We start from the raw sequence: 14635 nt of genomic DNA on the forward strand, positions 1-14635 counted from the left end.
AGAGGGCTGGGGTGAGAGCAAGAACAAGAGGAAATGGAAGGGGGGTGGGGAGACAGGACATAGAAACCTTCTTTCCTGGTTTCCTTGTATTGTAAAGAAGTTTGATTAAACCAAAAGTTTATACTTTAGTAAAAAATGTTGCAATATACAGAAGTCAGAAGAGAGAAATGACACAATAACCACATACTGGTGGTAACCACAGGTGACTCATGTTTTAATTGCCCTTCAAAAATATCATTCCAGAATGACAAATAATTATGCACCCTCTATTACTTCATGAATTTCATTTACCTCCATGAATTATTTTATGATTGCATGTACCTCAGTAATGTGTTCGTCATATTCATCAAAAGGTTTTCCATCCTTCCTGTTGTAAAACGTAGCTACTCCCACAATGTCTTCTTTCTTGTTGACAATAGGCAGGGACAAGACGTTTTTAATGACCCAGCCAGTTTCATCTACAGGTCCTTTCTACAAACAATAAAGACACTTGAGTCATTTTTAATTTTGAAATAATTATAGATTTACAGGATGTTGCAAAGGAAATGCACAGAGAGGTCCCAAGGACCCTTCACCTGGCTTTCTCAGTGGAACGTCTTGTGTCACTGGAGTAGAGCATCACAGCCAGGAAACAGACCGTGGAGCAATCCCTGAGGCGTACTCAGATTTCACCGGATGTGTATGCATTGATTTGTGCATGTGTGTGCGCGCACGCTTCTACGCGAGCTCATCACCTGTGCAGATATGTGCAACCTCCACAAGACTCGGACAGAACTGACCCAGCACCAGGGCTCCCTGGTCTCGGCCCTGAATGGCCATTACCACCCCCACTTTAGAGAAGGAATAATCTTTGGGTGTTAGATGCATGATTCCTGTGTTGTGTCAGAACATGTCTAGGATTATACAGCCATAAAAGTATTCTAGTACATTCGATTAAGTGTACTAGAACCAAGCGTCTATATTGTAACAACTGCCTGGTGAGGGATGCAGACAGATATTTAGGAGTGTTTCTCAAAGTGTGGTCCGAGGGCCATATGCAAGATTTTTTAAGCTTCTTTCCCAGTCTCTAGGCATGCATCTTGGATAAACTCGGGGCTTCTGATGCCCTTGAAGTCTGAGCAGAGCGGCGGCTCCCGCCCAGCGTGCAGCAAAGCGGAAGGTCCAAGCACTCCGCACCCGACACTCGGTCTTCAGCCTCCCACCAGCCCACGCCCTCCTTCGAGGCCCAGATTAAGCCCCGCCTCTCCCGTGAAGCCTTTTCTAACGTTTCCCACCCATGTGGAACTTTTCTTTGTCAGAATGCCAACAGTATTTATAGCCTGGACCATACAATTCAGCATTTAGATGCACACAAAATTGCTTCAGAACTGTTGATTTTTTTTGGTCTCTGAGGCTAACGCAGACTCTGGAGATGGGGAAATGGTGGGGGACCAGTGCCGCCCCCTCCTCCCCAGCACCCAGAGGTGAGGCCTGGCAGAGGATGAGGTTACCTGAAATGTGAAGTATTCATCTGCGGGGGCATTCAGCATGTTACATATCTGTAAAGCAAGAGGAGACGGAAGTCATAAAACATCACGTGGGGAAGTCATTAAACCCACAATGCAGAACAAAAAAGAATGCATCAAGTGTTAGTATTTCTGCCATAAGTCTTGATGGCTCACAAGCATATAATTCACAGTGGACCTTGGCTAGGCCACATTTGCTAACAACACACTGAAGTTAGCTTCTCTTCTACTAATTGAGTCATTGGATGACATTTAGTACTATGGCTGCTCCTTCTTACTCTCTCAGCCTCTAAGGATTCTTCTTCCAAATTCAAAGCAACTAATGAATGAACACTGCCAAAAGTACAAGGACAACCCTAGGGAAAAAATGCAAATAAATGCTGTAAATATATTTCAGAAACTTGGATCAAAAGGGGGAAGGAAAATGCCAACATACAGAAATGTTGAAAGCTTCAAACATTCTTGCAGGGAGGAATCTTGATGCCAAAAAATGACCCAGGTGGTGGAGAAGCCCACTCGGGAGAAGTCAGCCACGAGAAGGAGGGCAAGTGTATTGGGGCCCAGAGGGAAAGCTATGACGACCCTGCCCTCTAGCCTTGAGACCTATGGGACCTCCAGAGAGCTCTTGTTTGTTGTCTTCCTACACCTGACCTCGCTCAGCCAGACCGAGCCTACCATCCACCCACCTCACCTGGGCCACAGTCTTCACTTCCTTCATCAACTCACTACAGTTTGCATCGCAATTAGCGACAAAGTTCTCTCTTTATATGTTTTCCTCTTTTGTCAGTAATCTTCCATGCTTCAAAAGTCTTGACCAAGGGAACTGTGCTTGAGATCAAATCAAAGCCAGCATGAACCATGGTCATGGACTTCCAAAGGTCTCTGAAATTAATTAGTGTGGCTGCAGAATATAAAGCTGGGGTCCACTCTGCGGGCAATGCTGGCATTTACTGTACTGCGGGGTATTCACTTCCTGGAGACAGTAACAGAAGCATGTCTTTCTGGTTGTTGTACCGGAATATATTGTGTTTTATTCTATACAATTCAATTCTGTCTTAGGAACACTGTGAACTCTGTACCAGATCAATATTCCCTTTTCTGACGGGCAGCTGGAAAGCCAAGAGCAAATGTGCAGCTTAATTTTATTAGTGTGGAGGGCAATGTGTAACAAATCATTATTATCTTTAGTTCTGGCTCTAATTTACATCCCCACCCTTGATTTTTTTTTTTTTCTACTTTGTGGTTATATTGCTTTATTTGATTGTTGAAACTTAAATCCTTTTTGTGAACAGGTAAATATAAATAGACATATGGAACTGAGAAAAATAAAGGCTGGGGAACGAATCAATCTTCCTCTTGTTGACAAAATATTTTCTCGTAGAGCTTGGGAGTCTCTGGTTAACCTTCATTCAAATGCCGAGGTTGCTCCCTGATGTCCTGTGCCAAAGGAAGTGGCCACCGCACCTTCCCTGACACAGTCTGGCTTCCACATTTGTTTGCATCTTTAGCTAATAAGAGTTTCATCCAATATTATTTAAGATTTGAATTTGTTCAGTAACTTACAAATCCATTTTCAGCAACATATGTCGGCAGCCCACTAAGGAGAGTCCAGTGATCTGCAGGAGGTGTCCTTGAGGAAGATGAGAAGAAAGAAATTCATTGCTCGGCAGAGAGAGGCTCTGTGTACAAAATAAAACGGCAACTCCTACAGCTGCTTTATGCCAATACTCACGGGATCACTTTGATCTCTTCTCTCCCATGTAAAATATAATCAATGACTTTATAAAAGATGATTTCCTAAGAGGAAAGAGAGAGATTATGAGAAAAGTCTTATTTCCCAAACAACGCTTTTCACTGATGAATTTACACGAATAGTACCTTATTTCCAGCCACATTTCTCTGCGTAACATAAATGACCCCAACTGCTCATGTCCTGATGACAAGCTTGTAATAAAACTAGAAATGTTATTGGCCATTTATCTACATGAACAATTCTGTGGAATTAAGTTTAAAAAGAATTCACCCAAACAATTTTTAGGGAAAATTTGTTTTTTCTTTAATGAATCCCTTTCCATTGTCCAGAAAGACCTGACTGATAACTTCAGTGGAACAAATCGTGTCAATCTCAACCTCAGTCAATGTTTTCTCTTCCCGGCTGAGCCCTTACCCCTTCCAGCACTGACTCACCTGGACAGGTGCCTCAGAAACGGGGTTCAGTGGCTACATTGAGAACTAGTCTCTCTGCTTCTTTGGACAGATGAGGAACCTGAGGCCTGGACACATTCTATCCCATCACCTGCCCTTTCCTGTATGCTGGGGACACAGTAGTGAAACGTGGTTTCTGCCCTGGGAAGTCTGCAGTCTAGGCGGGGAGTAAATCTAACCTGACCCTTCCCTAGATCTTCCAGCCCTGCGTGTTTCAAAAGCTGTGCCAATAGCTCTGAGGTGTCCCTCCCTGCTGAGAACCTCTGGTCCCAAGCCCTGGCTTTGCAGAAAAGGAAACTGAGAAGTTAAACAGCAAGTGAAGGTATGGGACACCAGATGGCCTGGACGGGGCTGGCACTGGCCCTTCAAACACCTTGTGCAGTAGTCTTGCTACTGCTCCAAGATCCCACAGAAAGTTACAGACTGAACCCAGGCCTTCTCGGGCTCATGCATGGCTTCCTCTGGTTTTAGCACCTTGCACCACGCACAGATATCACCAAGGAAGATGTTTGCACTTACTCTGCCATCTGGTGTCTTTGGACCTTTATAAGGCTCAACTTCTCCAAGCTTGACTGGCCATTCATCGTAGAATTCCTGGAGGCAATTATATTTAAACATTATTTAAAAAACTGTTCCACGACCTACTATATTTACATGAATGTCATGTGCTTGCATATTTTATGTTAATTTATAATTCTGGAATTTTAGAGCTGAAGAAGATCTGTAATTCCCAGCAATACTGCTTATAGGAACTCGTGACTGTGACAAGTCACTTAACCTTTTCATCAGTAAATGGGGATAATAATAGAATTCACACTCTAGAGTCAGTGTGAGGATTAAATGAGTAATACATACAGAGCACCTGACACCTAGTTAAAAGTATTCAATTGAGCCCTGGCCGGTTTGGCTCAGCGGTTGAAGTGTTGGCCAGTGGACCAAAGAGTCGCAGGTTCGAGTTGGGTCAAGGGCACATACTTCGGTTGAGGTTCGTCCCAGCCGTGGTGGGGGTCGTGTGGAAGGCAGCCAGTCGATGCAGCTCTCTCACACTGTTTCTCTTTCTCTCTCTCTCCCCTCCCTCCCACTCTATTTGAAGATATATAGAAAAATATCCTCAGGTGAGGATTAAAAATGTATTCAATTGAGGGAAGCTCTTTTATAGATAATTAAACTAAATCTAGATAGGTCAAAAGGTTTGGCCAAGGTCATGAAAATAGCCAACAGTGTCGGCTGTCATACTTAACATCCGTTCTCCCCCACCTCCCTTGCTAACAGAACTGGATTGTATTCAGGTATCAGGTTCGGGGAATGTGGGCCCTGCATACCCCACTGGTATTCTATGTGAGGTGCCCCGGACTAGTTTGAGCAGGCATGTGCCCAGTTGTGGACAATAAAGACGGAGAAGAAATCTACCAGGGGGCTTCTGGGAAGGGTATTCCTCAGGTGAAAGGCGATGTAAGTGACATTTGTGGGAAGTTGTCATAGACAGTACTGTCATGTCTATATTCAGGCCTTGAGCTGGAACAGCCATCCTCCCACCAACATGCCGAAGAGAGCAAAGACCTTTGTAGGATACATGGAAAACACCTGGGACTTTGAGGCCTGTCTGAGCTCTGAATTAAACCAGCCTTAGAACTGCGCTATCTTGGGACTTCTTATTTAATCAATAATAACTGTTTTATATTTAAGATGCTTTCATCTGGGTCTGATGTTATTTGCAGCCAAAACATCCTAACCTATATAATCAGCTAGGAAGTCCCAGAGCTGGGATCAGAACCCAGCTCTCTGGATGCTTGGTCCTATATTTATCCACTTAGAACAATTACTCTGAAATAATAACTTCCAGTCACATGGATAGTAAGAAATATAAATGATATGATATTCATTAGTTATGTTGAACTAGGAGAGTTCCAACAGAATTAACAAAATGAGATGAGATGTGAATATTATATTGTGTGTGAATGATATTAAATATTTCATTATTTCTACTTTAAAATAATTTTAACTTTTCAGACTATAAAACCTTGAACTAAATGGTAATATCATTATGCCCCTATTATGTACTAGACTATATATATACACACATGCATATATACAGTCCTCACAACTGATAAGACAAATCCTCATTTTACAGATGAGTAAACCAAAAATCAGGGTGGTTAAATGTTAAATGACTTGCTGAAGAAAAGAACAAAATCAAAGAGGACACTATCTAACTTCAAGACCGACCCTAAAGTTATAATAATCAAGACGGTGTGGTACTGGTGAAAACTTATACAAATCAATGGAACAGAACAGACTGCCCAGAAATAGACCCAAACAAATATAGTCAACCGATTAGCAAAGGAAAAAAGACAATGGAGAAAGGATCGTCTTTTCAACAACTGCACTAGAACAACTGGACATCTATATGGAAAATGAAAAAAGAATGAGTCTAGACTCAGATCTTATATCTTTCACACATACACAGAAAAGTACCTCAAAATAAATCACAGACCTAAATTTTGCAAAATGCAAAATTATAAAACTTTTAGAAAATGACATAGGAGAAAATTCTAGGTGAACTTGGGTTTGGAAAGATTTTTCAGATATGTCACCCAAAGCACAAGCTATGAAAAAAAAATATATAAAATTGGATTTCATTAAAATTAAAATTTTCTTTTCTGCAAAAGACACTGTGAAAAAGAATAACAAAATAAGCCACAGATGGGGAGAGGCTATTTGCAAAACACATATTGGATAAAGGGCTTTTATCCAAAATATACAAAGAGCTCTTAAAATTGAACAATAAGGAGATAAACAGCTTAATTAAAAAGTGGTCCAGCCCTGGCCGGTTTGGCTCAGCGGTTGGAGTGTCGGCCTGCGGTCCAGAGAGACCTGGGTTCGGTTCCCGCTAAGGGCACGTACCTCGGTTGCAGTTTGTCCCCGGCCCTGGTTGGTCGTGCGGGTGGCAGCCACTCGATGTGTCCCTTCACATCGATGTTTCCTCTCTCTCTCTCTTCCTCTCTCTCCCTCCCGTTCTATCTGAACAAAAAATGGAAAAATGTCCTCGGGTGAGGATAAAAAAACAAAAACAAACAAACAAACAAAAAAGTGGTCCACCCTGGCCAGTTTGGCTTAGTGGTTAGAGCATCATCCCTTGGACCAAAGAGCCGTGGGTTCGATTCCGGTCAATGGCACGTACCCCGGTTGCAGTTCAGTCCCCAGCCCTGGTCAGGGTTGTGAGGGAGGCAACCAATCGATGTGTCTCCCTCACATCGATGTTTTTCTCTCTCTCTCTCCCCCTCCCATTCTATCTGAAGATAAATAGAAAAATATCCTCGGGTAAGGACTAAAAAAAAAAGTGGGCCAAAAATCTGAACAGATGTCTTACCAGTGAAGGTATCTAGATGGCAAATAAACATATGAAAAGATGCTTCACATCACATGTCATCAGGGAAATGGAAATTAAAGCAGTGAGACACTGTTTTAATCCAGAATGGCTAAAATCCGGAATTCTGACATCACCAACCACTGGCAACGAGGTGGAGCCACGGAAACGCTCATTTATTGCCAGTGGAAATGCAAAATGGTATAGCCACTTTAGAAGACACTTTAGCAGTTTCGTACAAAGCAAAATACAGTCTTACCATGTGATCCAGCAATAGTCCTCCTTGGCATTTACCCAAAGGAGTTGAAGACTTATGTCTACATAAAAATCTATCGTTTATATATAATAGCCAACATTTGGAAGCAACTAAGATGTCCCTTAGTAGGTAAATGAATAAACTGTGGTGCATCCAAATAATTAAATATTATTTAGCATTAAAAAAAAAAAAGAGCTATCAAGCCATGAAAAGACATGGGGGAAACTTAAATGCATATTACTAAGGAAAATAACCCAGTCTGAAAAAGCTACACACGGCATGATTTTAGCTATATGGCATTATGAAAAAGGCAAAACTATAGAGGCATTAAAAAAAAAAAAAATCAGTGGTTGCCAGAGACCTGGGGTAGGGAGAGGGAGGGATAACTGGGTGGAGCACAGGACTTCCAGGTAAGCTATTCTGTGATACTGTAATGGCAGATATATCACATTATGCATTTGTCCAAACTCATAACTGTACAATACAGAGTGAACCTAAATGTAAACCATGAATTTTAGTTAATAATTTATTAATATTGATTCATCAACTGTAATAAATGTACCACATGAATGCAAGATATTATTCCAGGAGAAATAGATGACAGGAAGCTGGGGGGTGTGGGGAAGGGAAGAGAACATATATGGGAACTTGCTGTTAATTTTTTCTGTAAACCTAAAATTTCTCTTAAAAAATAAAGTCTACTAATTAATATTTATATTTTTTTAAAGACTCACTGAAGACACAGACAACTAGAAAGTAGAAAAGCCAGGATTCATGTCTAGATCTTTTTTGCTCCGACATGCCCACTTTTCACACTGTACCTCACTTTCTCGGTACTGCTGTTTATGGTCTATCGTGACTGATTATTTATACAGTGCATCCATATTTTAATGAATCACATTTCATGTAATGTGCATTTTACAGGTGATTTTAGGCAAGACAAAGTGTACGGAACAATGAGGACCTTCTCCTTGGTCATGTCCAGCAGTCCAATGGAGTATCGCTCACAGTTCAGGTACGTTCGGACTGTGTAGAGCGCTTTGTGAAACTGTCGCTCAACATCTGTGAGCTCTTCAAATACTTTATTGGCTGACCACATAAGGATCTGAAAGTAGATATTAAAAAGAAAACAGAATAAAATACACTATGAAAAGATAGAGCTTTAGCCAGGAGGTGCATCAAATAAAATGAATCCGTATCACTAGACAATGTAATTTCATTTTTTAACATGTCCACATCTGACAAACTACTGCTTCTCTGCACGGGATGATGAGTAGACCTTTGAAATTTAGGTAAACTAATTTCTCTTATGGCTATTTAATAATCACAATAACCATGCGAGGTAGGTGCTATAATTATCATCGCCATCTCTAGGGAAAGGAGGGATCTGGGTCCCTTTGTCAGAACTGGTCACCGTGGAGAGATTAATGTCACCTTCCCTTTACCTGGCTTCTTCGGGATTCAACGCTGTATAGGTAGTTGGTATGATGAAGCTTTAGGATGATAGAAACAAAGGTGAGGTATTTGGAAAAGACCTACAGATGGCAGAGAGAAACAAATTAGGCGTGGCATCTTTCTTTCAGATATATAACAACTACACATCCTGAGCCTCCGACTGGATGCCCAAGGTTAACATTACCTCTTCATCTTGCTTGGAAAATTGAGATGCATTTACTTTGTTCACTGCCATGACCACCGCCAGAACCTCCTTGCCCATCACGATCGGGGTTGCCAGCAGGTTCCTAGTGACATACCCGGTTTGTTTGTCCATGAAGTCAGAAAAATGGCTGTTCTGAAAAACACACACACGTGTGCAGAGCAGCACAGAACCACAGAGCGTAGGTACAGGAATGGCAGCAGGCCCTTCTATCGAGCCCACCTTCCATCGCCAGACACTCAGGCCCCAGCACAGTGATCCTGAGTAAACAAGCTCCCCAACTAGGACCGCACGGAACGAAATTGCCCATTTCAGAGTGAACATTTTCCAGCTGAGCTGTGGCCTGTCTAGGTTGGGCTGAGGTTGGCCAGGAGGAAAGAGGTGATGTCACAGCCAAGGGGAAAGAAGGTGCCAAGAGGAAAGGAGGGAGAGGCCGAGGGTTACAAAGAACAGGAAGCGTATGCTGGGAAGCGGAGCACCGCTGGGGTTACAGGTGTATTTCAAAGAGCTCTTCTGTTTTATTACAAAAGTAAAATGTGCGGTTGAAACCAGGGAACCAGTGCATCATAACCTAGAGAAAAAAATTACTAAACCCCAAAACTCCTTCTAATCTTGCCTACTAGGAAATTAAAGTTTATTGCGTGGTATGTCTCCTTCTATGCCTTGCTCTATGCTTGGACAAAGATTTTCACTGTCTGTATTTTATAAAAGTTTCCTTTCTAATTTTATACAATCCTCTCATCACAAAATATTTTATGGACATCCTTCCAGACCAGGGCATTTGGATGTGAACTGACCTCCTAGATTCTTGCACATTGCTCCCCAGTGTGGGAGCTCCATGACCCACTCGATCGTCCTCTACTGATCCATTCTTGCTTTTATGTTTATGTGGTGGGCTTCCCAAAACAGGAATCCCTTTTGCTGGGTCGCCAGGTACATGCAGCTTCTATTTACACAGAGTCCTTTTACAAAAGGCTGGAGTTCTTACTTCCACTGTTGTGTGTGAGGAGGACCAGCCTCTCCAGCACCAGCTCCTCACCAGTTGTAATTGTTCTACCAGGCTAATGTCTTTCACTCATATACCTTCTTCTCTCTGTAGGAGAGAGGGAGTGGATCTTCCCAGATACAAGCCTCATGTGGTAGATGCAAGAGATGATTCTGATATACTAACCGTGGAAGGAGCAGAGAGATGAGTTTGGAGGGGTGCACAAGCAAAAGGGCTTGGGAAGCAGGTCAAGGACAGCGGTTCTCTTATTGGCTGTATTTAGAGGAAACCGCCTCTGCGTGGGTGTAGACTCACCTTCCATGGTTCTTCCTACCTCCTCTCCGAACTGGAGGCTTTTCCCATTAGCACTGAACTCACACCCTAATTCTGAGAACCACTGGCCAAAATTAACGTGGTGCTGCTTTCACAAGTGGTATTATTTTCATTTCCCAATGTTGGTGCTTCTAAGAGCAGCACAAATCTTGGAGGCTGGACTTTGTTCAGTTTCCCAAAGGAAAATGGTGAGAGAGTTCATTGATGTGTAACTTCTGGGCCAGAATTTCTACCAGGGAACAAGGGCTGCTTAGTCAACAGAAGCCCCAGCCCAGCTCAGAGCAGTCCCGGGCTGTGCCTCAGAATCACCTGCAGATAAACACAGGTTTGCAGCCCTCACAGCAGGCCCATCAACCCTAATCTCCTAAAGAGGAGTCTGTCTTCCCCAGGAAACTGTATTTTTTAGTGGGTGAATCATTCCTGTGGAGAATCTCTAGAAATAGGACCCTTCCCAGAGAAAATGTGAGATGCTAAGGGAGACACATGCCGGCCCTCACCCCAGATCTCCCCCATACCTTTCCCAATGTGGGACCACACAGGCCACTGTTTATTTAGGAGGCAACAGCGCATGAGCTTAAAGAAGGTTCTGGAGCCCTGGCCGGTTTGGCTCAGCGGTTAGAGCGTCTGCCTGCGGTCCGGAGAGACCCGGGTTCGGTTCCCGCTAGGGGCATGTACCTCGGTTGCAGTTTGTCCCCAGCCCTGGTTGGTCGTGCGGGTGGCAGCCACTCAATGTGTCCCTTTCACATCGATGTTTCCCTCTCTCTCTCTTCTTCTCTCTCCCTCCCACTCTGTCTGTACAAAAAATGGAAAAATGTCCTCGGGTGAGGATAAAAAAAAAAGAAGGTTCTGGAGTCAGACTTCCTTGGCTGAAACCAGGCCCAGTTTACTAGCTAGTTGTGTAATGCTGGGCATGCTATTTACCTTCTGTATCTTTGTTTCCTAATCTGAAAATGGTATTGATCTTAGCTACTGTCTAGAGTTCCTGCCATGGAGATAGAATAACAGCCCTGGCTGACGTGGCTCAGTTGGTTGGGTGTTTGTCTCGTGCCTGGAAGGTGGACGGTTGGATTCCTGGTCAGGGCACAAGGCTGGGTTGCAGGCTTGATCCCCAGTAGGGGGTGTGCAGGAGGCAGCCGATCAATGTTTTGCTCTCACATAGATGTTTCTCTCTCTCCCTTTCACTTCCTCTCTCAAAATCAGTAATTAAAACTTTGTTAAGGTAGAATAACATAGTATTGGTAGAGCACTTAGAAAAGTGTTTGACACATAGTAGGTGTTCCAAAAATACTAGGAAGAGAAACCTGAAACTTTTTTGGGTCTCCCTGGGTGAAAAATAATTATCTTTTACAATTACTATTTTGCTTCTAGTTCTAGTTTTTCTAACCAGTGAAGAAATTAGATGCTCTTAGCTAATGTAGGCCTCCTGTGTCCAGGACTATGCTTCCTTCTGAGGGCCTACACGACCCCATGCCATCAAGAGCCACATTTCTTGCCCAGCTGGTGTGGCTCAGTGGTTGAGCGTCGACCCATGCACCCAGAGGGATTCTTGGTCAGGGCACATGCCCATGTTGTGGGCCCGATCCTCAATGGGGGCATGCAGGAGGCAGCCACTCGATGTTCTCTCTCCCTCTCCCTTCCTCTCTCTCTAAAAATCACTAAAGAAAAAAATATATATTAAAAAAAAAAAAAGAGCCACATTTCTTTTCTTTTTTTTATCTTCACCCGAGAACATTCTTGCATTTATCTTCAGATAGAGTGGGAGGGAGAGAGGGAGGAATAGAGAGAGAGAAACATCAATGTGAAAGAGACACATAGCGTGGTTGCCACCCACACGACCCCAACTGGGGCCGGGGACAAACTACAACCGAGGTACGTGCCCTTAGCAGGAACCGAACCTGGGACTCTCTGGTTCTCGGGCCGATGCTCTAACCACTGAGCAAAACCAGCCAGGGCAAGAACCACATTTCTTTCCTAACTACATTATCTGTTACTCCTCTCTGCTTCCCAAAGCATTTTCACTCTCAGGCCAGGACATCCTCAGACTTAGTTAAGTTCTTTCTCTTAATCCACTGCTTGCCCAGGCCCACTCACATTCCACTTCCTCCTAACCTGTTACCCATCACAGATCATGATCCTGGGCACTGAAGGGTTAACCAAATACCAGAAACATGCACTGTGGGGTGGAGTTGGCATCTCCTGGCTAACACTTCACTTTGCAGCTTCAACCCTTGCTGCTATTTAATTTTAGATTCTGCACACAAGGAAAAGCTCTCAAGTTCAATTGGCTGTTTTGAGAGAATGGCTTATAAGTTTGAAGAAGAATGTTTGCTTATTGTTGTATCTGAAAGCCCTGAATAAAATCATCCATCAAGTTACAGGGTAGGTGAAATGAGGCTTTCTACTTTCTTATTTTCAGTAGCTCAAAGAATCCTTACTGAAGTTTGTTTGAGTATATTTGTATTTCTCAAGTTCCCAAACTCCCCTTGATGGTCTTTCTTTAAAGCAGCCACTAAAAGCAACTGGAGAGAACATTGTTTAGAACAGTAGGCCACCTGGATCCCTCACCCAATCGTAGCATTGTTAAATTCTGATTAAATACCATTATCCCTTGAGATCAGGAGTCAGAAAGAGAAAACAGAAAGAAGAGAGAGAAGGGAGGAAAGGGAGCTATAAGGGCCTGTTAATCATTGAAAACGTAGGGCTTCTCCATGGCTTTCTTTTAACCACAATCAGAATGAGAACAATCCATCCATAGAATTAATCAACAGCTTTCACCATAGAAAAAGAAATGATTAACTTGAAAAGAATATCCCTCAGTTTCCTGTTATTCAAAGTTGTCCTGCCTTTTACCCGTTTTTAAAAAAACAGGCAATAACCATTGACCCAGTTTGGGCTACCCACACCAGCCCCCAGGCCCCTTTTGGCACGAAGATAATATTGTCATAGCTGTCATTTGTTGAGCACCTGCCAAGAATCAGGAACTTCATGTCCATTTAATCTGCACATTTGGTTACCTCCATTTCGCAGGTGCAGGGACTCAATCCACCACACAGTTACCTCGTCTCAGACCTGGAGGTACACTCAGGTCTGTCTGGTGCCAGAGCTGTCACCCTGCACCACGCGGCTCCCCTCTTACTTCGTAGACCCCCAAGGTCGAGTGTCTGCATCCCAGCCCCTGAGAGTCTCTGCAATTTGTCCACTGAGAGTCTCAGATGTCAATATTCTGAGAAGATCTCCCAATTTGATTTGAATGTGCATCCAAAGCTGAAAAGCACCACTCTTGGAGGGGGAAAAATGCTTAGAAGCAGTAGACATGGAGGACAAAGGCCTGGAGTGTTCAGAAAAGAGAGAACAGAGAGACAAGAACCCCCCCTCCCCCATTTACTGCCCTGTCCATGCAGGGTGCTCACCGTGAGCAGCAACAGACCGAGGCCACCTGCTCTTTTAAGCAGCTCTGTTCTCCCATTTTCTCCTCAACGTGGGGAACGGGGCTCATTGACAGAGTATTACAGCCGACGTCATTTTATCCATCTCTTCCTTAAGGGGGGAAAACCTTTCAGAAAAAAACTTTCATGTCACTTTAAGTTTGATGTCCTGGTAATTTTGGAGATGGCCTCAGCTGGAGACCTGCCGAAAGCACATTTCCACAGGAAAACCTCAGGGTGTGTGGGTACAGCCTCGTCTGGTGTCCAGAGAACTCTGCCATAGGGCACACCTCGGTGTAGTCACCCAAAGCAGTTGCACTGGGCTGCAAACCTACTTAAATGAGCTTACATTCACTGAAGGGCGGGATGGACAAGGACTGAGGGCTCCCTGTGCCCACCGGCAACCTTTGCACCAGACAGCTGCCCTGTGGTGGTCTGCCGGGTGTTGCTGATGGACGACTGGAGACTTCTGGATCCCTGGGCTCCTCCCTAATCAGCTTCAGGAGGCCTGGGGGCATTATCCTTCCGCCTCCAGCTGCCCCCTTCCCAAGCCGGCAATAAATCTCTGCCTGTCAGGGGCGGCTCCCTGTCAACTCCCTGACAGCATAATCCTCCTCTCCCCTTTTGGCAAATCAAAATAATGAGCCGTGTGTGGAAAAGGGGCAGGTGGGAGAAACTCCAGGCTGCTGCCCACCGTGAGTGCTGAGTGGAGGGTTGCGGGTGTTTTGCATTCCCCCCTTTTAATCTGCATTTTATAATTTCCCTAAAATGAACAAGCATTGTGATAGTAAGGACAAATTTGTTTTGTTTTTTAAAAATGATAACCATCTGTGCAATAATGGTCCCCAGGAGCATCCAAATGTCCCATTTACCACAGTGGAATTCATTCTTGATAGGTCTCA

The 14635-nt window shown here is 43.8% G+C and overlaps 1 protein-coding gene across 1 annotated transcript in view; it reads right to left on the reverse strand.

Moving 5' to 3' along the window:
• The window catches only part of PDE6C (phosphodiesterase 6C), a 43877-nt gene that overhangs the window by 27991 nt on the left and 1251 nt on the right, over nt 1–14635 (reverse strand). The window contains exons 2-9 of the mRNA XM_036264997.1: nt 8973–9125; nt 8779–8868; nt 8298–8438; nt 4230–4304; nt 3238–3302; nt 3069–3135; nt 1491–1538; nt 322–471 (exon numbers count right to left, since the gene is read on the reverse strand). Of these exons, the coding sequence (XP_036120890.1) occupies nt 322–471; nt 1491–1538; nt 3069–3135; nt 3238–3302; nt 4230–4304; nt 8298–8438; nt 8779–8868; nt 8973–9125 (789 nt within the window). The remainder of the gene's footprint in view (nt 1–321; nt 472–1490; nt 1539–3068; nt 3136–3237; nt 3303–4229; nt 4305–8297; nt 8439–8778; nt 8869–8972; nt 9126–14635) is intronic.

Source organism: Molossus molossus, unplaced genomic scaffold, assembly GCF_014108415.1.
Source record: "Molossus molossus isolate mMolMol1 unplaced genomic scaffold, mMolMol1.p scaffold_m16_p_17, whole genome shotgun sequence".
Classification (NCBI taxonomy): domain Eukaryota; kingdom Metazoa; phylum Chordata; class Mammalia; order Chiroptera; family Molossidae; genus Molossus; species Molossus molossus.